We start from the raw sequence: 27,815 nt of genomic DNA on the forward strand, positions 1-27,815 counted from the left end.
CATATGAAAAAAAAATGAAGGAAAAACATGCATTAGTTGTTGCATGCATCAAAGGTTATAATATTTTTAATTTCATTCATGGGATGTGGGCGTCGCTGGCAAGGCCAGCATTTATTGCCCATTCTTAATTGCCCTTGAGAAGGTGGTGGTGAGCCGCCTTCTTGAACCGTTGCAGTCCGTGTGGTGAAGGTTCTCCCACAGTGCTGTTAGGAAGGGAGTTCCAGGATTTTGACCCAGCGACGATGAAGGAACGGCGATATATTTCCAAGTCGGGATGGAGTGTGACTTGGAGGGGAACGTGCAGGTGGTGTTGTTCCCATGTGCCTGCTGCCCTTGTCCTTCTAGGTGGTAGAGGTCGTGGTTTTGGGAGGTGCTGTCGAAGAAGCCTTGGCGAGTTGCTGCAGTGCATCCTGTGGATAGTACACACTGCAGCCACGGTGCGCCGGTGGTGAAGGGAGTGAATGTTTAGGGTGGTGGATGGGGTGCCAATCAAGCGGGCTGCTTTGTCCTGGATGGTGTCGAGCTTCTTGAGTGTTGTTGGAGCTGCACTCATCCAGGCAAGTGGAGAGTATTCCATCACACTCCTGACTTGTGCCTTGTAGATGGTGGAAAGGCTTTGGAGAGTCAGGAGGTGAGTCACTCGCTGCAGAATACCCAGCCTCTGACCTGCTCTTGTAGCCACAGTATTTATATGGCTGGTCCAGTTAAGTTTCTGGTCAATGGTGACCACCAGGATGTTGATGGTGGGGGATTCTGTGATGGTAATGCCGTCGAATGTCAAGGGGAGGTGGTTAGACTCTCTCTTGTTGGAGATGGTCATTGCCTGGCACTTGTCTGGCACAAATGTTACTTGCCACTTATCAGCCCAAGCCTGGATGTTGTCCAGGTCGTGCTGCATGCGGGCTCAGTCTGCTTCATTATCTGAGAGGTTGCGAATGGAACTGAACACTGTGCAATCATCAGCGAACATCCCCATTTCTGACCTTATGATGGAGGGAAGGTCATTGATGAAGCAGCTGAGGATGGTTGGGTCTAGGACACTGCCCTGAGGAACTCCTGCAGCAATGTCCTGGGGCTGAGATGATTGGCCTCTAACAACCACTACCATCTTCCTTTGTGCTAGGTATGACTCCAGCCACTGGAGAGTTTTCCCCTGATTCCCGTTGATTTTAATTTTACTTTTTCAAATCATGCATTACTGCATGCTGTCAGTCACGGGTAGTTCAACAACAACAACCTGCATTTATATAGCGCCTTTAATCTAGTAGGCGCTTCACAAGAGCAAAATCAGACAAAAATTGACAATGAGTCAAAGAAGGAGACGACAGGACAGGTGACCAAATGCTTGGTCATAGGTTTTATGCAACATCTTAAAGGAGGAGAGAGAGAGAGGTGGAGAGGTTTAGGGAGGGAATTCCAAAGCTTAGGGCCTCGGCAGCTGAAGGCACGGTCGCCAATGGTGGGGCGAAGGAAGCGGGGGATGCACAAGAGGCCAGAATTGGAGGAACGCAGAGTTCTCGGAGGGTTGTAGGGCTGGAGGAGATTTTCGAGGTTGAGAGGGGCAAAGCCATGAAGCGATTTGAACACAAGGATAAGAATTTTAACCCCTCGCCCCTTCCAACCTCCATTATCACATCCAACCCTATCTCTCTGCAATGCATCTTCCAGTCGTTTAACACCTGTTCATTTCACATGCCCCAATCCCTGCACTCCACCATCAATGAGAACTCCTTGAGCTACTGTGGCTCTGCCCTTTGCAACTCCCTCCTTCAGTATCTCTACCCCTGCCCCCAGCCTTCAGAACCTCCTTCTGCTCTTCATATTTGCTCTTTCATTTACCTCCTCCAAACCTTCTTCCGTTTCTCCCCAATTGTTACCCACTGTCTATCCTCTGCCCTGCAAAGTGCCCTGAGGCATCTCTTGTACGCGATGAGCACTAGTTGTTGTTGAGTGAGTATTGGGTGCCAGATTTACTTGGCCTTTTCACCGGACTCCCGCTGGAACTTTGGCGGGGGTCCGTCAGAACAACTCCAAAAAAGGGCCGAGATCCTGATACTCCAGGTGCTGACCTAAATTGGAATTTCTCACTTGAATCACTGCCCATCCTTCACAACGTTATGAAGGGGATAGGGGTCGAGGGGCAAGAGCCCCCCACAATGGGAGGTCCTACACCCCTGGCTCAAATGGGACCTGTTGTATCTCTGGAAGTTAGTAAGCAGAGTGGGATGAGGTATACCAACCTCTAGATGGGCACGTGGATCCCACCAGGAGGGGAGGGGTCTCATGGATGGGGAAGTTGTCTGCAGCTCAAAGATGAGAACGTTTCTGGTATTGGCCATTCTTTGTGAAGAGGCCAAGGTGGTCTTTAAATTCTGTTCCTTGGGCGGGGGGTGGGGGACAGGGGGGATGAGCCTGGTAGACCCCCCGGATAGTTGGCAGATGGCAGAATTCGCGGCCACAAGGGGGTTGACGGCCTCGTGCCAATCTGGTGCCCTCCCACTGACCGCGCACAGGGTCAGTACCAGCGGGCGCTGCCGGGTGGGATCCCAGTGCAGCCGTCAAGTAACGCACCCCATCATGCCAGTAAATATTGGGCAGGCCTATTGATGCATTACGAAACTCCCAGCAAGTTGACACGGCACTTTGCCGGAGTGCAGTCATTCTTTTACTTTTTAGCTATCAGCAATTAAGCAAGTCCATTGATTATCACAAACTTGAAAGGGTAGTTTTTTGTTAATTGATCACGTTGCACCAATTCAAGATAGATGGTAGGTTTTATTGGGTGTTATTTCACTTGGACATAACCCTTGAATCAATAACCATGTGATTTATCTAGAAGTGATTGATATTTTAAGACCTTTAACACTCTAAGATCCGGGGGGTAATTTTAACCTAACCCACCTGGCGAGATCAGATTGGCTGCCCATTTTACACGCTGCTCGAACTTACTTTCCCTTGAAGTCAATAGGAAGTAAAATTGGGCGTTGTGTAAAACCGACCGATAAAAGATTGAGGCACAAGGAGGTGGAGACAGTTTCTGTGGCATGGATAGGAAATTGGTTGGGAGTTAGAAGGCAGAAAGGTTTGGATAAAAGAGACATCCTCACTTGACGGGAAGTGACAAGTGATGTCTCCCAGGGATTGATGCTGGGGCCCAGGCCCAGGTTTAGATATAAATAAACTGGATTGAAATGGGGGGGCGGGGGGGCTTTACCATATTTGTAAATGATACTAAGACAGGTGGTATAGTGAATTGTGAAAAAAGAGGCAGAGAATTACATAAATGCCAGAGATAGATGAAGCAAGTGGGCAGAGTGGCGGCAGATGCAGTTTAACAGAACAAAGTGTGAGCTCCATCTGAGTATCATCTCGCCTCGCATCCCCAGTTGATGTTTATATTTGCAGGTCTGTAACAGACTCGTCTTGCCTCTGGGTTGGTGTCTGTAACACATGTCATTTTTTTTTTACATGGCCAGATCTTTAGCCTGATTCACAACCCCCTACTTGAAGGACCAGGGGAGTTTCTTCAATCTGGCTCCTACCTTTCCACCAGTCTGGCTTGGAGTGGCCCTGCTGGGAGTTATTCTCCCGCCAGCGAAGCTCTCAGGGTCGTAGGAGCAAGTCAGCCTTCTGACCACGTCGAGGTCCAGTCACTCGGGAAGGACAATCTAAATAGGGAAGCTCTGGGAGTGGTAGATGAACAGACTATTTACGGGTCCAGGCACATCAGACATTAAAAGCCAGCTCCCTAGTGCAAAAAGTAATTAAAAAGGCTAATGGGGTGCTGGGATTTATCACTAGATGTTTAGAATATACAAGGAAGGAACTATAGTTATACAGGTGACACCTCATTTGGAATATCATGTTCAGTTTTGGGCACCCTGCCTTAAGAAATATTTATTAGCCTGGGATTCACCAGGATGTTATCTGAGATGAAGGGACTGAGCTATGATGAGAGACTAGGTAAAGTTAAGTTTGTATTCACTGAGGGGTGTTTAAAATAATGAAGTGAATTTGCAGGTAGAGAATGACCTTTCCCTCTGGTAGGGGGAATCCAAAACAAGGCGACATAATCTTCAAATCAAAGCAAATCTTGGAAAATTTATTTTAGCAAAGGGAATCTGGAACTCTCTCCCCCTAAAGGCTGGGACAATTGAAAATTGTAAAACTGAGATTGATAGATTTTTGTTAGGTATCAAGGTATATGGAACCAAGGCAGGTAAATGGATTTAAGACCCATGGTCTAACTGAATGGCGGAACAGACTCGAGGGGCTGAACAGCCTACTCCTGTTCCTATGTTCCTAACAAAGAGTTATGAAAATGTAGAACAAGTGTTTAAAAGGGGGATAGATACTTACTTGGGAAACAAGAATATAGAGAAAGGGCATCGAATTGGGATTGATAAGATCGAGCGGTCATTGTTTGCAGAGCTGGCTCAGTGATCTCATGTTCTCTCTTTCTCTCTCTCTGATGGCTGTAAGGCTCCTAAATTAAATGAGACACCTGGGAACAGGTGGTCATCCCCCTTTGTGATGGGGCAGAATCGTATGAAGAGACAATACTAAAAGAGTGGAGAGCAGGGCTAATAAAGCACATGAGGATGACAGAACGAGCGAACATACAAAAGAATACAACTGTTATGAAGCCACTCCCAACAGAATTAGGCACTTCACATCTTCACCTTTAACCTTTCAACGTCCCATGTGATCCTCTGAATCGAGCAAATTAAGCGTGTGGTAAGTCAGGGTAAAAGTCCAGTGGGTCATAGTGATCGATTTTCCTGCTGTTCCATTTCAGTAAACATATTTTTTCAGATAGCAACAAATGGCATCAGTGAGAGCATTTGATTAAACAATCAGTGCTACCAATAGCTCCAGGATAGTGACGAATCTTAAATTTTTACAGCTCGCTTGGGAGTTGGTATGTTGGCAAAGTCCTAACTTGTTGAGGTAGATAAGAGCTGTAATTATTGCTCGTACAGTGGATTAGACTTGCTCAAAGTTCCATCTCAGATTTTCTTTTAAGTGGGTGAGAGTTCAAGCCACTAAGGGAACTAAAGATTCTTCCTTGTTAAATTACTACTTTTAAAATTCTTTTGCTTTCTAAATCAATTTTCTCTCTTGAAAGTGCAGGCTGTCATCCGGGGTGGAATTACACTAACGCCAGCCCGCAGGCAAGTGGATGTTCTTCAGGAGTGAGCCTCTGATAGTGAATGAGTGAACGAGAGCATGCTATTCAACTGTAGAGGGCATCACAACTATCCACAATCTGCTCTTCGCTCCACGTCCGAGGAGGTCCCCGGAGAGGAAGCAGAGTCAGAACTCCTAGCCGCTTCCCCCCACCCTCCTTCTGAGCTTAGGGAGGGGGTCTGTATTGGTCAACTGCTGTCCTAGTTGGGATCAGCAAACCCAGCGGAGACTGGGTGTAAACATAAAATAAAGACTCGCATTTATATAGTGCCTTTCAGCACCACAGGACATCGAAGCACTCTACAGCCAATTAAATACTTTTGAAGTGTGGTCACTGTTGTAATGCAGGAAACACAGCAGCCAATTTGCACACAGCAAGATCCCATAAACAGCAATGTGACAATGACCAGTTTCAATAATGTTGGGGGATAACAATTGGCCAGTACACAGGGAGAATTCCCCTGCTCTAATTCGGATCTTTTACATCCATCTGAGAGGGCAGATGCAGCCTCGGTTTAATACCTCAATCTGAAAGACGGCACCTCCGACAGTGCAGCACTCCCTCAGTACCGGCACTGCAGTATCAGCCTGGACTATGTCTCTGGAGTGGACCTGTGAACCTACGACCTTCTGACTCAGAGTCAATTGTGCTATCCACTGAGCCACGGCTGACACCTGAACCCTGGGATCCTAGAATTTGTTTAATAGAATGTCGTTCCAATAAAATTTCATTGGTCACGTCGTTGGTCATGGTCGATGTCTATAATGGAGGCCGGGGGGGAGAAAAAAACAACATTTTTCGTCGGGTGGGTTCCATTAAGTGGAGGTGTTGTATCTCAGACCCACTGCTCCTCTGTACAATGTGGTACTCAGATATTAAACCTGTCTCCTAAGCACATTGCAACCATCAGCTTGATGATGGAATTGCATTGATAAAGGAGAGTCAGTGATATTTCTAGGACATGAGGGCATGTAAGTAGAATGTCCCGACTGATTGAAAATCTGAAAATAAGCCAGTAAATGCTTTGTATCTAATCGTTAAGACACTATTGAAAGTGTTGGAGGCTGAGAACAACATTCATGTATTGAGAGTTCAGGGAACAGCCATTAGGAAAATTCCGGAACATTGAAATGAGTGAGTTACGAAGATAAAGTCAAGAGAAATGAATGTGTTTTTATTATAGAAAGGAAGATTATGAGGCGATAGCATCCATAACCCAAGCCAGCGGTGGAATGTAATGAATTGAAAGATGCAGTATAATGAATAATGTAGTATTTGGATTGGTGGATCCATATTCAGGAGTCTTTGCTTAAGTGCCTTTGGGATGAGAGGAAATTTCACAAAGTTCTATTTTTTGGAGCTTGATCTATTGTTATTCGGTTTCCACAGAAAATTGGCTGAATTGGATAATGCTGATGATAGGACAAATTGTTCATTGTCTAGCAGGGGAACAATATGAAGTAAGTGAACTTGATGGGCAGACTGGCTTGTTTTTTAATCCATAACTTTCCTATGTTCTTGAGAAAAAAACAAAAGCCCCAGGGATCTGGATCCAGATCTGCTCATTGCATTACATCAAGAGAAGCCAACTAGAAAGGGCAACGTGGAATTATCTATGAGACACGTCTTAAATGAATAAATACCCTTTGGCTTTTTTCCCCAGTCATGTATCTTACTTTTAGTGTTTCACTTTCAATTAATAATGTATTTAATATTATCTTATGTAGAATCATAGAATCATACAGCACAGAAGGAGTCCGTTTAGCCCATCATGCCTGTGCCGCCTCTCAGATGGAGCTATCAATTAGTCCCAATCTCCAGCTCTTTTCCCATAGCCCTGCAAACGTTTCCTTTATAAGTAATATATCCAATTCCCTTTTGAAAGTTACTATTTAATCTGATTCCACCGCCATTTCAGACAGTGCATTCCAGATCATTACAACTCACTGAATAAAAACATTTCTCATCATCTCCCCCCTGGCTTTTTTGCTAATTATCTCAAATATGAACATACAACAACAAAAACTTGCATTTATGTAGCACCTTTAATGTAGTAAAACGCCCCAAGGAGCTTCACAGGAGCTATTATAAAATAAAATTTGACACCGAGCCACTTACAGAGATATTAGGACAGGTGACCAAAAGCTTGGTCAAAGAGGTAGGTTTTAAGGAGAGTCTTAAAGAAAGAGAGAGAGGTAGAGAGGCAGAGAGGTTTAGGGAAGGAATTCCAGAGCTTAGGGCCTAGGCAGCTGAAGGTACGGCCGTCAATGGTGGAGCGAAGAAAATCGGGGATGCGCAAGAGGCCGGATTTGGAGCAGCGGAGAGATCTCGGAGAGTTGTAGGGCTGGAGGAGGTTACCGAGATAGGGGAGGGGCGAGGCCATGGAGGGATTTGAAAACAAGGATGAGAATTTTAAAATCGAGGCATTGCCTGACCGGGAGTCAACGTAGGCCAAGAGGCCTCTGGGGTGATGGATGAACGGGATTTGCAGGAAAAGACCCTACGATCCATCCAGCCTGTCCCACGCAACTGTGACACCTTGTGTATCACAATATGAACACTCTCCACCCCATCCAAAACCATGTGATCTCATGGGAGAGGCAATAAAACCAGATAAAAACCCAGGACAATTTGGGGGAAAAAAAAAATCTGTGTCCTCTGGTGACCGACCCTCCTGCCAGTGGAAACAGTTTCTCCCTATCTACTCTATCAAAAGCCCATGTAGGCCAGGTTGTGCGTTGTCTAGAAGGAGAGCTTTGCTGGCCCTCAGCCTAGGCATCCACGTGGGACATCTCATGGTACCACAACATCTCTTAGGGCACTGATGAAAAACGTGGATCTCAGTATTGTGAGAGCACGTCGAAATATTGAACAGTCCAGGATGAGTGGAGCAAAAGGAAATGGTACTGAACTTGTTTTTGTTTGCGTAACATGGGCTATGAGCAAACGTAGCAGCCTACAAATATAACAAGGCGATGGCCTAACTGACTGTCCAATAGAACTTATGTTGCATGTCAGTCATTCCTGTCCTCACCTTTTTAGAATGCATAATTACATAGAATTACATAGAATCTACATATAATTTACAAAGAATTTACATATAATTACATAGAATTTACATTGAATTTACATAGGATTGCATAGAATTTACATAGAATTACATCGAGTTTACAGCACAGAAACAGGCCCAACTGGTCTATGCCGGTGTTTATGCTCCACACGAGCCTCCTCCCACCCTACATCATCTCACCCTATCAGCATACCCTTCTATTCCTCTCTCCCTCATGTACTTATCTAGCTTAAATGCATCTACGCTGTTCGCCTCAACTACTCCTTGTGGTAGCGAGACCCACACTCTGACCACTCTCTGAGTAAAGAAATTTCTCCTTAATAAGAATGAAAAAAGGTAACAGAATGAGAAAGGCCCATTGGGCCCCCTGCTTTAACTAAACCATTTAGAACTTATTCTGCCGGGGACTCTTGCTGACATGTTTAATTTTCCGATGGAGGCAAATGAACACAGGTAAAACCTTCAAGAAGCACAAACCATGAAATTACTGTCTGAACCAAAAAGCAATGTAACAAAAGAACCGCAGGATACCAATTTAAAACTCGCTTACCTTGTTCGCAGCTTTTTAAAAATAAATCCTTCAGAAACTGACAATCTGCTTTCCTATTTTCCTCTTACTTCTTCTAATCCTCACTTTGGTTATCGTCATCTTTTGTACGGCTCGCATTGCTCGTAACTGCTTGATTAGTGGTTTCTGCTCAATTTGCTTTTTATGTTCTCCTTGAACTTTTTATTTAGCGGCCCTCATCTTTTTTTTTTGAACCAAGGTATATTTCCTTTCCACGTCCCCGAAGGGAGCCTTCTAAAAAGGCCATTATTCTGCCGTCATTACATCTACGAAGTGTCTTCTCTCATGTAAACATGTAGCCCCATAGCTTGTTCATCTAAAGTCCTTATTGTTATTCTGGGCTGTAGCCTTTATTACAAGATCAATTCTAACTGTACAATAATCAATAGGGGTCAGCTTTCCAATCATTTCTGATGAACATTAATATAACAACAACAACTTGCATTTATATAGCGCCTTTAACATAGTAAACCTTCTCAAGGGCAATTAGGGATGGGCAATAAATGCTGGCCTCGCCAGCGACGCCCACATCCCATGAACGAATAATATTTAAAAAAATCCCAAGGTTCTTCACAGGAGCGATTATCAAACAAAATTTGACACCGAGCCACGTAAGGAGATATTAGGACAGGTGACCAAAAGCTTGGTCAAAGAGGTAGGTTTTAAGGAGCGTCTTAAAGGAGGAGAGGTAGAGAGGTGGAGAGGTTTAGGGAGGGAATTCCAGAGCTTAGGGCCAAGGCAGATGAAGGCACAGCCGCCATTGGTGGAGTGATAAAAATCAGGGATGCACAAGAGGCCAGAATTGGAGGAGCGCAGAGATCTCGGTGAGTTGTAGGGCTGGAGGAGGTTACAGAGATAGGGAGGGATAAGGTCAAGGAGGAATTTGAAAACAGTCTGGGAGCCAATGTAGGTCAATGAGCACGGGGTGATGGGTGATCGGGACTTGGTGTGAGTTAGCACTTCCCCTAGTACCCTGCTCCAATTATTAAGTCACTACCTCTTTCTCAAAGATTCAGAAGTACATATGAACATACGAATTAAGAGCAGGAGTAGGCTATTTGGCCCCTCAAGCCTGCTCTGCCATTTGATAAGATCATGGCTGAACTGATTGTGACCTCAGCCCTACTTTCCCATCTACCTCCTATAACCTTTGACTCCCTTGTTAATCAGGAATCTATCTAACTCAGCCCTAAAAATATTCAATGACCCTGCCTCCACCGCTCTCTGGAGTTCCAAAGACTCACAACTCATAGAAAAAATTTCTCCTCATCTCCGTCTTAAATGGGAGACCCCTTACTTTTAAACTGTGGCCCCTAGTTCTAGTCTCTCCCACAAGGGGAAACATCCTCTCAGCATCTACCCCTTCTAGTCCCCTCAGGATCTTATATGTTTCAATAAGATCACCTCTCATTCTTCTAAACTCCAGTGTATACAGGCCCAACTTGTCCAACCTTTCCTTTGTGGATGCAAGCTGCATTCCAGGGCTTGATAAAAACATCCAGGCAGAAACTTCAGTGCAGCACCAAGGGAGGTGCTACATTGTCAGAAGTGCTGCCCTTCGGCCCTACCTTCTTGTTCCAACGGTTCAGGTGGCCTTTAGCTAATCAAAGAAGAGCAGGGAGTTTGAAGGCTAGGTCACGGCAATACAGGTAGCCATCGTATAAGGATATACAGGCACAGAAAAGACCTTGTTGGTTCAGCTAGCCAGTCTCAGTGTCCAGGAAAGTAGAAAGAACTTGCATTTATATAGAGCCTTTCATGATCTCAGGATGTCCCAAAGCGCTTTACAGCCAATGAAGTACTTTTGAAGTGTAGTCACTGTTGAAATGTAGGAAACGCAGCAGCCAAGATTTGTGCACAGCAAGATCCCACAAACAGCAGTGAGATAATGACCAGATCATCAGTTTTAGTGATGTTGGTTGAGGGATAAATGTTGGCCAGGACGCCGGGGAGAACTCCCCTACTCTTCTTCGAAATAGTGCCATGGGATCGTTTACATCCACCTGAGAGGGCAGACAGGACTTCGATTTAATGTCGCATCTGAAAAACGGCACCTCCGACAGTGCAGCACTCCCTCAGTACTTCACTGAGAGTGTCAGCCTAGATTTACGCGCTCAAGTGGAACTTGAACCCACAACCTTCTGACTCGGGGCGAAAGTGCTACCCACTGAGACCAGGTTTCAAGGTCTCCAGTAGTAGGTCCTTGCTGTGTCTACTTACAGTCTGTTGCTCATCTGAAGATAGCACAGCAGCCATTAATTCATTAGTGGAAACCTTGAGGAATAATTGAGGAAATGAGGAAATATGCACTGTATATCTGCATTACTGTGTGAGCTGTGGCTCAGTGGGTAGCACTCTTGCTTCTGAGTTAGAAGGTAGTCAGTTCAAGTCTCATCCAGAGACTTAAGCACAAAACCTAGGCTGATATGCTCAGTGCAGTACTGAGGAAGCACTGTCTTTCAGGTGAGATGTTTAACTGAGGCCCTATCTGCCATCTAAGGTGGATGTAAATGATCCCTTGGGCCACTATTTTTAAGAAGAGCAGCGGAGTTGTGTCCTGGCCAATATTTATTCTTTAACCAATATCACAAAAGCAGATTATCCGGTCATTATCTCATTGCTGTTTGTGGGATCTTGCTGTGCGCAAATTGGCTGCCGCGTTTCCTACATTACAACAGTGACTACACTTCAAAAGAAATGTATTTCATTGGCTGCGAAGAGTTTTGGGACATCCTAAGGTCGTGAAAGGAGTGAGGATGTAAGGATAAACCCAGCAACTACATGCCGTCGTTTTAACCTCAGTGGTGGGGAAACTTTTAGAAACGATAATCTGGGACAGAATTAACAGTCACTTGGACGAGTGTGGATTGATTAGGGAAAGCCTGCATGGATTTGTTAAAGGCAAATCGTGTTTAACTAACCTGATAGAGTTTTTTGATGAGGTAACAGAGAGGGTAGATGAGGGCAATGAAGTTGATGTGGTGTATATGGACTTTCAAAAGGCGTTTGATAAAGTGCCGCACAGTAGGCTTATCATCAAGATTGCAGTCCATGGAATAAAGGGGGCAGTAGCAACATGGATACAGAATTGGCCAAGGGACAGGAAGCAGAGAGTGGTGGTGAACGGTTGTTTTTCGGACTGTTGGGAGGTGTACAGTGGTGTTCCCCAGGGGTTAGTGCTGGGACCACTGCTTTTCTTGATATATATTAATGACTTGGACCTGGGTGTACAGGGCACAATTTCAAAATTTGCAGATGACACAAAACTTGGAAGGGTAGTAAACAATGAGGAGGATAGTGATAGACTTCAAGAGGATATAGACAGGCTGGTGGAATGGGTGGACACATGGCAAATGAAATTTAACGCAGAAAAATGCAAAGTGATACATTTGGTAGGAAGAATGAGGAGAGGCAATATAAACTAGAGGGCACAACACTCAAAGGGTACAGGAACAGAGAGATCTGGGGGTATATATACACAAATCGTTGAAGGTGGCAGGGCAGGTGGAGAAAGCGGTTAAAAAAGCATACAGGATCCTGGGCTTTATAAATAGAGGCATAGAGTACAAAAGTATGGAAGTCATGATGAACCTTTATAAAACATTGGTTCGGCCACAACTGGAGTATTGTGTCCAGTTCTGGGCACTGTACTTTAGGAAAGATGTGAGGGCCTTAAAGAGGGTGCAGAAGAGATTTACTAGAACGATTCCAGGGATGAGGGACTTTAGTTACGTGGATAGACTGGAGAAGCTGGGGTTGTTCTCCTTGGAACAGAGAAGGTTGCGAGAAGATTTGATAGAGGTATTCAAAATCATGAAGGGTCTAGACAGAGTAGATAGAGAGAAACTGTTCCTATTGGCGGAAGGGTCAAGAACCAGAGGTGATTGGCAAAAGAACCAAAGGTGACATGAGGAAAAACTTTTTTACACAGCGAGTGGTTAGGATCTGGAATGCACTGCCCGAGGGGGTGGTGGAGGCAGATTCAATCATGGCCTTCAAAAGGGAACTGGATAAGTACTTGAAAGGAAAAAATTTGCAGGGCTACGGGGATAGGGCGCGGGAGTGGGACTAGCTGGAAGGATCTTACATAGAGCCGGCACAGACTCGATGGGCCGAATGGCCTCCTACCGTGCTGTAACCTTTCTATGATTCTATAAATGCAAGTTCTTTCTTTACTGTTCCTAAGTGTCACAATGTGTAGCTGATAATTAACATTTACAACTTCCTTTACACACACAGTTGAACAGATAAGAATTTTCCTTTTGGAGTGTTGTGATTCCACGACCAAACAAATCCTGCAAATAAAACTCATTAAAAAATGGACTAATCATTACAGACGTGACAGGTTTGGAGTTGACATCGGCACCGAGCCGATTGAGTAACTCGGTTCGCTATCTGGTAGTTTCTGCGAAGCCACAGCCATCTGTCGCTGCACCACTGAGGCGCACGCTGTATATGGAAGTACCTGCAACATATACAAGATGTGCGGAGGCTCAAAAGGCTACACAAAGAGGGCCAAGTTCAGCACGCTTGAAATCGTGCTTGTTACCCTTTTTCTCCTTCTGCTGATTGTGTGCGCTGGGTTAATAGCCGTCGGATGGCTCGCGATCCATCAGCCCGACACTGTGGGTGAGTTTATTTTAAATCCAATTGACGTCCTTATTGGGCTTACACTATTTGAAAGCAATATTTAACCCATTGTGGTGCAGTGGTTCATGCGCGCACTGAAGCAACGGTGCTCTGCGTATCTCGGAGTGGAGGGACATTCTCCCATTCCACCGAATTCACGATCTCAAGGCAGTGCCATCATGCAGAAGCCCAGACGCTCTCCGCTGAGAGGGAGGCAGGCCTGCAGTTGCTTTTGGAGCCCTGCCTAGGGATTAATACAAAGGAGCATTGGTGGCGATCTTTGACAGCTTTGGCTGCCTGACCTCTTAACCACAGCTGGAGAACAACTCAGGCAGGTCAGGGGAGAGAAAATGGGTTCTATCTAGATCACACTCACTTTCAGAAAGTAAAGAAAGACTTGCATTTATATAGCACCTTTCACAACCTCAGGACGTCCCAAAGCGCTTTATAGCCAATGAAGTACTTTTGAAGTGTAGTTACTGTTGTAATGTAGGAAACAGAAACATTTAAGATGCTGATAATATTGTACATTAAATACCAAATGAGTTTAGGTGTCAGCACTGGCTCCATGGCTGTTGGTAGCACTCTCGCCTCTGAATCAGAAACTCAAGTATATGATCTAGGCTGACACTCCAGTGCAGTATTGAGGGAGTGCTGCACTGTCGGAGGTGCCATCTCTCGCATGAGACATTAAACCGAGGCCCCGTCTTCCCTCTCAGGTAGGCTGCTCGAAAGATTTGCATTTATATGGGCACTGCTCGAAAAGGAGCAGGGAAATTCTCCCGGTATCCTGACCAATATTTATCCCTCAACCAACATTGCTGATCATTGCTGTTTGTGGGACCTTGCTGTGTGCAAATTGGCTGCTGTGTTTCCTACATTACAACAGCGACTACACTTCAAAAAGTACTTCATTGGTTGTAAAGTGCTTTGGGACATCCGGAGGCCGTGATAGAGGCTGTATAAATGCAGGTTCTTTCTTTCTACTGTTAAAGTACGAAAGACTGATGGATGTAATAGGTTTATCGCTGATGTATTAATTAATGAGATGGATCTTGCTGGAGCAATAACGGTGTGTTAATGACGCACGCCGTTATTAATGTGCAAATCGCCCAGCAAGTTCAGGGGATTAAGAGATGTGTGCCATGAATTGTGAATCTCCCGAATTTGCTGGTTGATTTACGCCACTCCTCCATTTGCTTCGCACAAACGGCATCTCACCCTTAACCTCCCCATTATTTTTAAGAACTTGCTGGATTTGCACATTAATTGCCCCAATAAACTCACCATAGAAAGTTAAGTCTGGTAATTTATAGCGTAAGTACCCTTTTAATGAAGTGATGATTGTTAACCTCTGGAAAACAACCTCTCCGGCCCACAAATTAAACTGTAGAGTCTCATTCCTTAAGGTGGTAAATTGGTGGTAGAGATTTTAAAAATGTTAAATGTTAAATTTTAAAAAAATTTTCTTGCTTTTCCTTTCTGTCTCTTTTTTCTCTCTCTCTTAATCCAATATTTCTTTCACTCTATTTCTTTCTCTGTACCTGATTTCACTCTAATTCACCCTATTTCCTTCTCAGTCCTTCCTCTGTTTCTTTCTCAATCCTTAAATTTCATTACTTAAGGAGATAGACTGTTGGTCCCGTCGTTCACTAAGATCCCAGATGCCCCGTTGCCCTCACTACCCTGTTATCAGCTCGTACTCCCAGCAAGTTAGGGCGCAAAAAAAAACTTTGAGCTGAAGAATGTGGGAAAAGTCTAACTAATGGGGCATGTCCTGCAGCAGCAAGATTTGGCCAATTATATGTTTGCAAAGATTTCCTCTGTCTGCTATGTCTAACGAAATTGTAAATGTGCTCTGAAAGGAAACACTTACGATTTAGCATATCAGACAGCGGAAATCCTCAGATACATATTTAGGATTTTTATATGTAGGGGTGGCCCAGGAATTCTCACTCCTGGGTTGTTCCTATTAAGAGAATACGTCTTGGGGATGTCTGCAATGTTAGAGGGAAGTTGCATATTGGGGGACATCTGCATTGTCAGGGGGTGATTGCATATTAGATGTGTTTGTCGTGTTAAAAGGAGCATGAATTTTAGACAGGTTTGCAGGTTATAGGGGGTGTTTGCATCTTACAGGTGTTTGGATGTTAGGGGGTATTAAACATGTTTTCAGTGTTAGGGGGTATTTGTACGTTAGAACCTGTTTCAGTACTGGGGGTATTTGTATGTTAGGGCATGTTTTCAGCATTGGGGGTGTTTATTAGTTAGAACCTATTTCAGTATTAGTGGGTATTTATATGTTAGACATGTTTGCAGTGTTGGGGGTATTTGTATGTTAGGAGGTGGTTGTGGTGTTATGTGATGTTTGCACTGTTTGGCGGTGTTTGCATGTTTACATTATATTATTATAATCTACATATTTTCTTATTTTCATATAGCCCAAATCATTCTTGGTGCCCTGGCCCCGTGGGAAACTGGGTGGCTTGTTTGGGAAATAAAGGGGCCGATTCCTCGATCAGGATTGCTATTCACTGGAGTCACTGGTCAGCAAATCACAGAGCCCGTCCCTGATTTTCTATCTATTTAAATGAATGGATGGAATCAACGCTGTTCTGGCATGAAACCCTTATATGTTCTCCATTTGCTTGGCCTATTTCATTTGCTCTTATTTTATTAATAGAGAACCACAACGTGACCGACCAGTCTTCCCAAGTCTCTAGGGGCTCCTTTAAGATAACCCAAGGAGCCTCGTACACAACTCAGTTACAAAACAAATCATCGCTGCAATTCAAGACACTCGCCTTTGATGTTGAACACCTGGTATGTGTGATTTAGCATTCATTTATTCATTTTAATCCTTGTGTTAAAGTTATGTGGGGAGCGGAGGAGAGAATTCAATTGTTCTTTAGTCACGCAGTGGAACTTACTGCTGGCAGAAAGTAGTCACAGTGTTAGAGGACTTAATGAGATATTTAAATTTGCTAGCGCTAGTACTCAGGCATGTTTAGGCTGCACGGCACTGTCAGAGGTGCAGTTCTTATCCCAGATTCAGTTCTTGATCTGTGTTTTCTTTATTATTATTGTTCATTCCCGGGATGTGGGCGTCACTGGCAAGGCCGCCATTTATTGCCCATCCCTAGTTGCCCTGAGACGGTGGGTGGGCCTTCTTACTGAGCTGCTGGTGGCAGTTTCATACAACTGAGTGGCTTGCTAGGCCACCTCAGAGAGTAGTTAAGAGTCAACCACATTGGTGTGAGACCATGACAAGCTATTTCACCTGATCCAGAACAGTAGAACCAGAGGACACGGCCTGCGCCTGAAAGGGAGTAAATTCAAAACTAATCTGAAGAAACATTATTTCAGTGAGTGAGTGGTCAATCTCCCTAGGCAGATGGTGAAAGCAGTTAGTATTGATTCATTCAAATGCAAATTAGATAGATTTCTTTCAGAAAATAGCATTTTGGGATACAGTACAGAGTAGTTTGAGACATGACATGTGGCGAGTGTAACAGGCTCGGGAGGAACAGGTGACTTTGGACCTATGGTTCCCAAAGCTCCCCACCACTGGGGGTTTTCCTCACCTCATGTCTGGGTCTGTTGTAGAATAATTGATGGAGATTGATTGCCAAGATTAGTCAACAGCTCCCATTATTGTTGTATCATGCGACTAACGGAAGGTGATCTAGATGGAATTCCTATGTTCCTATTTCTTAGAATCATAAAATCATACAGCATAAAAAGAGGCCATTCGGCCCATCATGCCTGTGCCTGCATTTATAAAAGACCGCTTGTTCCCTCACTGGTCCCCTGTGAAGGGCTGTAACAATCCCCAATCCCACTGGCTAGTAAATGGATGTGGATATTAAATATTGATAAACATTACAGTCCATCACCAATGTACAAAATGTATGAACTGAATGCGAACAGTGTGGTGTAACACTGCAATCATTGGTTTCTGTAGATAAGGAGGATGTTCCTGCTGGGCGGACTCCGAGATGAGTACAGAAACTGTGAGGTTTTGCAGTTCCGGTGAGTAATTTAACAATAACTCAAGGTCCAGACACAATGTACAGACATCAGCAACTTCCTATAAAGCTCCACTGGCCTCTCTCTTAACACAATTTAAATCTATTTAAAATACACAGATTAACGCTTTAACTTTTTAAGAATGCGTGAACGTGTTTATTACAAATACTGCACAGCCCGATCTCACCCTCTCTGTGTTCTTTGGAATCAAGGATTTGTATCACTTACTTGTCCTGTGCTTTGTACTGAGGGAGCGCTGTACTGTCGGAGGTCCCGTCTTTCAGATGTGATGTTAAACCGAGGCCCCGTCTGCCAATTGCATAGAATTTACAGCACAGAAACAGGCCATTTGGCCCAACTGGTCTATGCCAGTGCTCATACTCCCACACGAGCCTCCTCTCACCTGACTTTATCTCACCTTATTAACATATCCTTCTATTCCTTTCTCCCTCATGTACTTATCGAACTTCCCCTTAGTTCAGGTGGACGTAAAAGATCCCAGGACACTATTCGGAGAAGAGCCGGAGGTTCTCCTGGTGTCCTGCCCAAGATTTATCCCTCGACCAACACCAACAAAACTGATTATTTATCTTGTTTGCTGACTGTGGGACCTCGCATGCAAATTAGCTGCAATTATTTAAGTGACTGCACTTTAAAGGTAATTCATTGGGTATGAAGCACTTTGGGATGTCCTGAGGATGTGATAAGGTTCTGTGTAAATGCAAGGTCGTTTTCATTTTCTTCCCTTCACCTAAACAGATCTGCACAGTTGACGGTGTAATGTGACCTGTACTGACTGTTATACTGAGGCTCCTGCCTCCACATATATTATGTGTAGTGTCTGATTTCAGTTGTTCCCGTTCCTGAATATATAAATTATTTGTCAGTATAAATTTCCAGTAATGCTAGATACAATTCTGCTGACAAGATTTATGTTACAAGATTTTATAATTTTAAGAAGAAAGAACTTAAATTTATATCGCACCTTTCATGACCTCAGGATGTTCCAAAGCGCTTTACAGCCAATGAAGTACTTTTTGAAGTGTAGTCACTGTTGTAATGTAGGAAACACGAGAACCAATTTGGGTACAGCAAGATCCCACAAACAGCAATGAGACGATGACTAGATAATCTGTTTTTTAGTGATGTTTGTTGAGGGATAAACATTGGCTCGAACTCCCCTGCTCTACTTCAATTAGTGCCAAGGAACCTTGAGGTCCACAAGAGAGGGCAGACAGGGCCTCGGTTTAGCATCGCGTCCAAAAGACGGCACCCCCGACAGTGCAGCGCTCCCTCAGTATCGCACTGGAATGTCAGCCTAGATTTTGTGCCCAAGTATCTGGAGTGGGGCTTGAACCCACAACTCAGAGGCGAGAGTGTTACCCACTGAGTGCTACACTTAAAGCTCACATTAAAATCTTTAACTTCTTCTTCTTCCTGAATCCCACCATTCATTTTGACACTGGTAGCACCTTTTGAACAATTGTGTTTGCAATGGCTGCAAATCTTTTCTGAAGCCAATTAAAGTCCAGCATATCAAGATTGACCAGTTCACACTTAATAAAAATGTATTTTCACAGCACTATATCACATTGCTCGGAAATATCTAAGTGCTTCACATGCAATTAAACACTTTGAGGTGCAGTTATTATTGTTAGATAGACTGTAAGCAAAGCCAAGAGCCATTTTGAACACAGCAAGATGCCACAAACAGCAATGAGATTAGTGACCAGTTAATCTGTTTTTTGGTTGAAGGATGAATGTTAGCCAGGACACTGGAAAAGCTCCTCCTTCTTCTTCATGGGATCATTAACATCCACCTGAACCACTAAAGAGGGGCAGAAGGAGCCTCAGTTTAATACTTTGTCTGAAGGATAGAATCTCCGACAGTGCAGCACCCCTTCAGTGCTGCACTGGGAGCGTTGTCCCAAATTATTTACTCCAGTCCTGGATTGGGGTGTAAACCCACAACCTGCTGACCCAGAAGCAAAAGAGGTACCAACTGAGCCAAGCTGGCAGGGTTGTGAAGTTACTAGGTCAATCTTGGACTAACCAGGTCACACATCAAACACAATGCAGGCTCTGTCAACAAGTAAACTCATCATCAACTCCCATGGCCCGACAACCTGCAGATATGCAAACTAGGGTTGCCAACCCTCCAGGATTGTCCTGGAGTCTCCAGGAATTACAGTTTAATCTCCAGGAGAAAAATCATAGGGGGCATGAAAAAACATTGTGTTTTTTTTCATTTTCTTTGAACACTTTCTTTCGTTAGTTGTAAAAGTATTTCAGATGGGGGAAAAAGGCTGTTTGACTGGGTGGGGCAGTTGGAAACCGGGGGGGTCATGTGATGAAACCTCCAGGAAAACGACCAACCAGAGTTGGAAACCCGAATACAAACTCGCTCGCAGTGCTGCTTGTTAAAATAAACAGGGCACACACCAGGAGCAAAACCATTCCAGTTAACAGAGAGAGGAGACTTTCAACCCACCAGATGGGACTGGGCTGAAGCGCAGACCCCCAGAGGTGAAAGGACATTGGATCAACTACTCTGCCCAGTTCCTACATTTAACTCCACTTCAGTAATAGTAACTCCCTGAAATAAAGTAAAGGATCATTGGAACCTGTTTGAGTTCACTAGACTAAGCTCTGGAATTCCCTCCCTAAGCCTCCAGTCTCTCCACCTCTCTCTCCTCCTTTAAGAAGCTCCTTAAAACCTACCTCTTTGACCAAGCTTTTGGTCACCTGTCCTAATATCCCTTTATGTTGTGGCTCAGTGTCAAATTTTGTTTGATAATCGCCTTAAGGCAATTTTACTACGTTATAGGCGCTATATAAATGCAAGCTGTTGTTGGTGTCTCTGCTTTTCAGGAATGGGAGTGTGGTTGTGTTGTTCAACCTACATTTCATCACCTCTGTGTCGAACACCAAGGTGAAGAGCGAAATGCTGACCGCCATCGAAACAAACGAGGGATCATTTCTGGGAAACTTCCGAGTCAACACGAGCAGCATTCGAATCACAGGTAAGGGGATAAACAGAGGACTAGTCGGTGACCGGGTGGTGATTTGGTAAGAGTGTTAGCTGTTAACTCTACGGCCAGGATTTTGACTTGGAGCAGGGAAGGGGGCAGGGGGGGGTTGAATCGCGGACGGGGAAACCCGGAAGTACGGGTTTCCCAGATGTTGTTACGATTTTGACATAAGGATGGGAGCAGAGCAAGGAAGAGGATGTGAAAAGTTAAGTCTTAGATTGTATGAATGGGTGGGGTATGGGGGGGCATGGGTGGGCATGGGGCGCCCATGGGAATGGGAGCATCGATGGGCGTGGGAGCATCGATGGGCATGGGGGTCACGGGACAGGGTGAGTCAGTCATCTGGGGGGGGGAGGTCAGTCATCGAAGGTCAGTCACCTGGGGGAGTCAGTCATGGTGGGGTGGGGTGGGATTGAGGGACATGGGTGGGCGATTGAGTGTCAATCACCAGGGGTTCAGTCATCGAAGGATGGGATGTCAGGATCAGGGGTCATCGCGATAGTCTGCGATCGATGGTGGGGGGGGGGGTCCGCGATCGTTGGGGGGTTCACTGCAGGTAGGCTTGTTGGGCTTGGGGGAAGCACTCCTGCTCCTCCGGGCCCACAAGCTGTGCCAGAAAGGCACTTACCCGCAGTCTCGGGCCTTCTCGTCTCCTCTCACGCGGCGTGAAGGAGAAGGCCCAGGAATTCTGGCCCCCCGGGGTTTGCAATCGCAAAACCTTTCAAAATGGAGGCCAGCAGCCCCTTTGAAAGGCTTTAGTGACCAACCCACCTCCTGGGAGCAGATTGGTTGCCTGCCCCTCGTCCCGCCCCGGGGAAAACACTAAATGGGCGGGTTGGAGGCGGTTTGGGGGCGGGTCTGAAATTGTTGCAATTTTCAATGGCCCCCAACTCACCCGTTTTTCACGGTTAAAATCCTGCCCCACATCACCACTGCGGTTTGACGTTTAACCAAGTTCATTTTTCTATAATCAGCAGTGCCTGAGGAATGGACAACACAGCAGCCATCGAGCGAGCCAACGCCTACAACAGGTGGGTGCCCCGTACTGAGCTTAAAGTGTTCATTAGAAATATGAGGGCCGATTTTATGAATGGTTGTCACCAGCCTTCCGCCCAGGCTTACTGGAGGATTAATGGGCAGTGCGTCCGTTATCTCCCGATCTACACAGGTGAGGCTCTGCACTGACAGCATGTACATCGTAAAATCGGTCCCATCAAGGCTCGGCCACAACTGGAGTATTGTGTCCAGTTCTGGGCACCACACTTTGGGAAGAAAGTGAAGGCCTTAGAGCGGGTGCAGGAAAGATTTCCTAGAATGAAAACAGGGATGAGCGACTTCAGTTACCTGGATCCACTGGAGAAGCTGGGGTTGTTCTCTTTAGAGCAGAGAAGGTTGAGAGAAGATTTGATAGAGGTGTTCAAAGTCATAAAGTAAATAAAGAGAAATTGTTCCAATTGGCAGAAGGGTCGAGAACCAGAGGACACAGATTTAAGGTGATTGGCCAAAGAACCAAAGGTGACATGAGGAAAAACCTTTTGATGCAACGAGTGGTTACGATCTCGAATGTGGTGCCTGAAAGGGTGTTGGAAGCAGATTCAATTGTGGATTTCTAAAAGGAATTGGATAAATACTTGAAGGAAAAAAATTTGCAGGGCAATGGGGAAAGAGTGGGGGAATGGGACGAACTGGATTGCTCTTACAAAGAGCTGGCCTGGGCTCGATGGGCCGAATCGCCTCCTCTCCTGTGCTGTAACCATTCTATGATTCTGTGATTCTAAGAAGTCAGTTTCCTATCCGACAGGCCGGCCTGACTGACAGGCTGGTCTCAGTCGGATGGGAGCAGAGCAAGGAAGAGGATGTGAAAAGGTAAGTCTTCAGGTAAGTCTTCAGATTGTGGGGATGGGAGACGGAATGGGAGGGCATGGGTGGGCATGGGGGGGCATGGGGGACATGAGGGCACAATAAGGCAGGGGGGTCATTGAGGGGGGGAGTCAATCTTCGGCGGGAGGGAAGGTCAGTCATCAGAAGTTAGTCGCCTGGGGAGTCAGTCATGGGGGAGGGATCGGGGGTCATGTGGGGGGCGATCGGGTGGCAGTCCCCGGGTTGTGGGGGGGGGGGCCATTCGGCGAGGCGGGGGGATGTCGGGTTCGCGGGTCACCGCGGCCCCCTTGAAAGGTTTTAGTGATCAACCCACTTCCTGGGAGCAGATTGGTTGCCCACCCCTCGTCCCGCCCCGGGGAAAACACTAAATGGGCGGGTTGGAGGCAGTTTGGGGGCGGGTCTGAAATTGTTGCAATTTTCAATGCCCCCCGCCCCCAACTCACCCGTTTTTCACGGTTAAAATCCTGCCCCACATCACCACTGCGGTTTGACGTTTAACCAAGTTCATTTTTCTATAATCAACAGTGCCTGAGGAATGGACAACACAGCAGCCATCGAGCGAGCCAACGCCTACAACAGGTGGGTGCCCCGTACTGAGTTTAAAGTGTTCATTAGAAATATGAGGGCCGATTTTATGAATGGTTGTCACCAGCCTTCCGCCCAGGCTTACTGGAGGATTAATGGGCAGTGCGTCCGTTATCTCCCGATCTACACAGTTGAGGCTCTGCACTGACACCATGTACATCGTAAAATCGGTCCCATCAAGGCTCGGCCACAACTGGAGTATTGTGTCCAATTCTGGGCACCACACGTTAGGAAGGATGTGGAGGCCTTGGAGAGGGTGCAGGATAGATTTACTGGAATGGATCCAGGGATGAGGGACTTCAGTTACTTGGATCCACTGGAGAAGTTGGGTTTGTTACCCTTAGAGCAGAGAAGGTTGAAAGAAGAGATTTGATAGAAGTGTTCAAAGCCATGAAGGGTTTAGATAAAGTAAATTAAGGGAAATTATTCCCATTGTCGGAAGGGTCGAGAACCAGAGGACAAAGTTTTAAGACAAAAGAACCAAAGCCAACGTGAGGAAAACTTTTTTACGCAGCGAGTTGTTCTGATCTGGAATGCACTGTCTGAAAGGGTGGTGGAAGCAGATTCAATCATGGATTTCATAATGGGATTGGATAAATACTTGAAGGAAAAGAATTTGCAGGGCTATGGGGAAAGAGCGGGGGAATGGGACTATCTGGATTGCTCTTATAAAGAGCTGGCACAGGCTCGAAGGGCTGAATGGCCTCCTTCTATGTTGTAACCATTCTACGATTCTATGATTTTAAGAAATCAGTTTCCCATCCGACAGGCCGGCCTGATTGACAGTCTGGCCTCAGTCGGATGGGAGCAGATCAAGGAAGAGGACGTGAAAAGGTAAGTCTTCAGGTAATTCTTACATTTTATGGATGGGAGGGGGAGCATAGTGTACATACGTGGACACAGGGGCCTGGGTGAGCAAGGGGCATCGATGGGGAAGGGACACCGATGGGCATGGGGCGGAGGAGGCATGGGGGTCATGGAGGGGGTGGAGTCAGTCATCGGTTGGGGGTGTGGGGGTGGTCAGTCATCAGAGGTCAGTCACCTGGGGAATCTGTCACGGGGGTGGGGGGGCATCCGGGGGTCATTGGGGTTGATCGGGCATCAGTCACTGAAGGGGGGCGTGTCGAGGTCGGGGATCATCGCGGTAGTCTGCCAACATTGGGGGGGATCCGCAAACGTTGGGGGGGGGGGTTCCGCAATCGTTGTGGGTGTCGCTGCAGGTCGGCTTGTTGGGCCTCGGGGAAGCACTCCTGCTCCTCCGGCCCACAAGCTGTGCCAGAAAGGCACTTACCCCCAGTTTCCGGCCTTCTCAACTTCTCTCACGCGGCGTGAACGAGAAGGCCCAGGAATCCCGGCCCCCAGGGGTTGCAATCGCAAAACCTTTCAAAATAGAGGCCAGCAGCCTCCTGGGAGCAGATTGGTTGCCTGCCCCTCGTCCCGCCCCGGGGAAAACACTAAATGGGCGGGTTGGAGGCGGTTTGGGGGCGGGTCTGAAATTGTTGCAATTTTCAATGGCCCCCCGCCCCCAACTCACCCGTTTTTCACGGTTAAAATCCTGCCCCACATCACCACTGCGGTTTGACGTTTAACCAAGTCCATTTTTCTATAATCAACAGTGCCTGAGGAATGGACAACACAGCAGCCATCGAGCGAGCCAACGCCTACAACAGGTGGGTGCCCCGTACTGAGCTTAAAGTGTTCATTAGAAATATGAGGGCCGATTTTATGAATGGTTGTCACCAGCCTTCCGCCCAGGCTTACTGGAGGATTAATGGGCAGTGCGTCCGTTATCTCCCGATCTACACAGTTGAGGCTCTGCATGGACGGCACGTACATCGTAAAATCGGTCCCATCAAGGCTCGGCCACAACTGGAGTATTGTGTCCAATTCTGGGCACCGCACTTTAGGAAGGATGTGAAGGCCTTAGAGCGGGTGCAGAAGAGATTTACTAGAATGGATCCAGGTATTAGAGACGTCACTTACATGGATCCACTGGAGAAGCTGGGGTTGTTCTCCTTAGAGCAGAGAAGGTTGAGAGGAGATTTGATAGCAGTGTTCAAAATCATGAAGGGTTTAGATAAAGTAAATAAAGAGAAATTGTTGCAATTGGTGGAAGGGTCCAGAACCAGAGGACACAGATTTAAGCTGATAGGCCAAAAAACCAAAGGAGACATGAGGAAAAACGTTTTTACGCAACGAGTGGTTAGGATCTCGAATGTGCTGCCTGAAAGGGCGGTGGAAGCAGATTCAATCGTGGATTTCTGAAAGGAATTGGATAAATACCTGAATTTTAAAAAGTTGCAGGGCAATGGGGAAAGAACGGGGGAATGGGACTAAGTGGATTGCAATTGCAGAGAGCTGGCACGGGCTCGATGGGCCGAATGGCCTCCTTCTGTGCTGTAGCCATTCTATGATTCTATGATTCTAAGAAGTCAGTTTCCCATCCGACAGGCCGGCCTGATTGACAGGCTGGTCTCGGTCGGACGGGAGCAGAGCAAGGAAGAGGATGTGAAAAGGTAAGTCTTCAGGTAAGTCTTGGATTGTATGGATGGGGAAGGGAATGGGGGGGGGCATGGATGGCCAAGGGAGGGCATGGGAGAGCATGGGGTGGCATGGGGGGGCATGAGGGCACCGTACAGCATAGGGGTCATTGAAGGGGGGAGTCAGTCTTCGGTGCGGGGGGAAGGTCAGTCATCAGAGGTTAGTCACCTAGTCATGAGGGGGATCGGGGGTCAAGGGGGGGGGGGCAATCGGGTGGCAGTCACCGGGGTGGGGGGGGGTTTGGTGGCGGTCAGTCGCTGGGGGGGGCGGATGTCGGGCTCGCGGTAGCCTGCGATCATTGTGTGAGGTTCCACGATCGTATGGGGTGGGGTGGGGGTCTGCGATCGTTGGGGGGTTCACTGCAGGTAGGCTTGTTGGGCTTGGGGGAAGCACTCCTGCTCCTCCGGGCCCACAAGCTGTGCCAGAAAGGCACTTACCCGCAGTCTCGGGTCTTCTCGTCTCCTCTCACGCGGCGTGAAGGAGAAGGCCCAGGAATTCTGGCCCCCCGGGGTTTGCAATCGCAGAACATTTCAAAATGGAGGCCAGCAGCACCTTTGAAAGGTTTTAATGACCAACCCACCTGTTCCAGGAATGAGAGACTTCAGTTGCGTGGATAGACTGGAGAAGCTGGGGTTGTTACCCTTAGAACAGAGAAGTTTGAGAGGAGTTTTGATAGAAGTGTTCAAAATCGTGAAAGGTTTAGATAAAGTAAATAAAGGGAAACTTACCGGAAGGGTCGAGAACCAGAGGACACAGTTTTAAGGTGATTGGATAAAGAACCAATGGCAACATGAGGGAAAACTTTTTTACGCAGAGAATAGTTATGATCTGGAATACTCTGCCTGACAAGAACGGTGGAAGCAGATTCAATCGTGGATTTCAAAAAGGAATTGGATAAATACTTGAAGAAAAATAATTTGCTGGGCCACGGGCAATGAGCGGGGGATGGGGGATTGAGACTAACTGGAGTGCTCATACCAAGCGCTGGCATGGGCTCGATGGGCCGAATGGCCACCTTCTGTGCTGTAACCGTTCTATGATTCTATGATTATAAGAAGTCTGAAACGCCCTGTCCATGCTGAGGCTGTTGATGCCAGCTGGACGAACAGCTGGTGGAGCTCCAATGGCCTAAACCCGGGGGGCGAGGGAGGGGATTCCCGATCATGATTGGAGTCCAGTGACCCTTGCTGAAGAGTGCATTTGTTCTCGGCACGCGGGCGCCATTGGAAAGTCTGCATTTATTGCCCCACCCTTTGGTTGCCCGAAGAAGGTGGTGGGCTGGGCCTTCTCCCTTGAACCACTGCAGTGCTTGTGGTGATGTTACTTCCGCCATGGTGTTAGGTAGGGTGTGCATTTTGGATAAACAGCATCAGGTTCAGCTATGCTATACTCCCTCCTCTCCACCCCTCCACACTCTCCCACCCACATTCACACACACACTTCAATAACCTGCCAACGCTCACTGTGTAGGCTCACGCTTGAGGATTGGCCATTTACTTTAGGGACCAGACTGCTGTTGGCACCTGGTGAACTCTATGCCTGCAGGAGAAACGGGGTCCCAAGGAGCATTGCTGGTCTGTACATCTCAGGCCCTCCATTAATGATCCACCTAGCCATACCTGAAATGTGTTTTATGGCTCTTTTCCCCTCTTGCTAAGACTTTTGCCTCCAAGTCAGAAGGTCATGGATTCAAGATACATGAGCACATAATCTAGGCTGACACTCCCAGTGCAGTACTGAGGGAGTGCCGTACTGTCGGAGCTGCCGTCTTTCAGATGAGACATTAAACCAAGGCCCCATCTGTCCTCTCAGGTGGACGTAAAAGATTCCACAGCACTATTTCAAAGAGAAGGGGAGTTCTCCCCGGTGTCCTGGCCAATATTTATCTCTCGACCAACATCACTAAAACAGATTATCTGACCATTATCTCATTGCTGTTTGTGGGATCTTGCTGTGTGCAAGTTGGCTGCCGCATTTCCTACATTACAACAGTGACTACACTTCAAAAGTACTTCATTGGCTGTAAAGTGCTTTGGGACATCCTGACGTCATGAAAGGCCCTGTCTAAAAGCAAGTTCTTTATTTCTTTCTTGCTATGAAAAGGGCCTAACTCCTGTTTCGGGCCCAGGCCCTGGACGCCTATACTTTAGCCATTACTGATATGGCGGACTGTGGGTGCACGTTTCACCCGCGATATGAGACGCTTAGACGCTTAGATGCCCGTTCTACGCCTGTGGACAGGTTTGAGCTCAGATGAGATGCGCTCTACAAGTGAATAGCCGGTTGAAA

At 46.5% G+C, this 27,815-nt stretch overlaps 1 protein-coding gene across 1 annotated transcript in view; it reads left to right on the forward strand.

Moving 5' to 3' along the window:
* Positions 1-13,310: 13,310 nt before the first annotated feature.
* Positions 13,311-27,815, forward strand: part of tmprss15 (transmembrane serine protease 15) — a 62,081-nt gene continuing 47,576 nt past the window's right edge. The window contains exons 1-7 of the mRNA XM_067992245.1: positions 13,311-13,458; positions 16,142-16,281; positions 17,423-17,490; positions 20,359-20,510; positions 21,494-21,550; positions 22,926-22,979; positions 24,602-24,655. Of these exons, the coding sequence (XP_067848346.1) occupies positions 13,311-13,458; positions 16,142-16,281; positions 17,423-17,490; positions 20,359-20,510; positions 21,494-21,550; positions 22,926-22,979; positions 24,602-24,655 (673 nt within the window). The remainder of the gene's footprint in view (positions 13,459-16,141; positions 16,282-17,422; positions 17,491-20,358; positions 20,511-21,493; positions 21,551-22,925; positions 22,980-24,601; positions 24,656-27,815) is intronic.

The sequence above is a fragment of the Heptranchias perlo genome, chromosome 11 (assembly GCF_035084215.1).
Source record: "Heptranchias perlo isolate sHepPer1 chromosome 11, sHepPer1.hap1, whole genome shotgun sequence".
NCBI lineage: Eukaryota > Metazoa > Chordata > Chondrichthyes > Hexanchiformes > Hexanchidae > Heptranchias > Heptranchias perlo.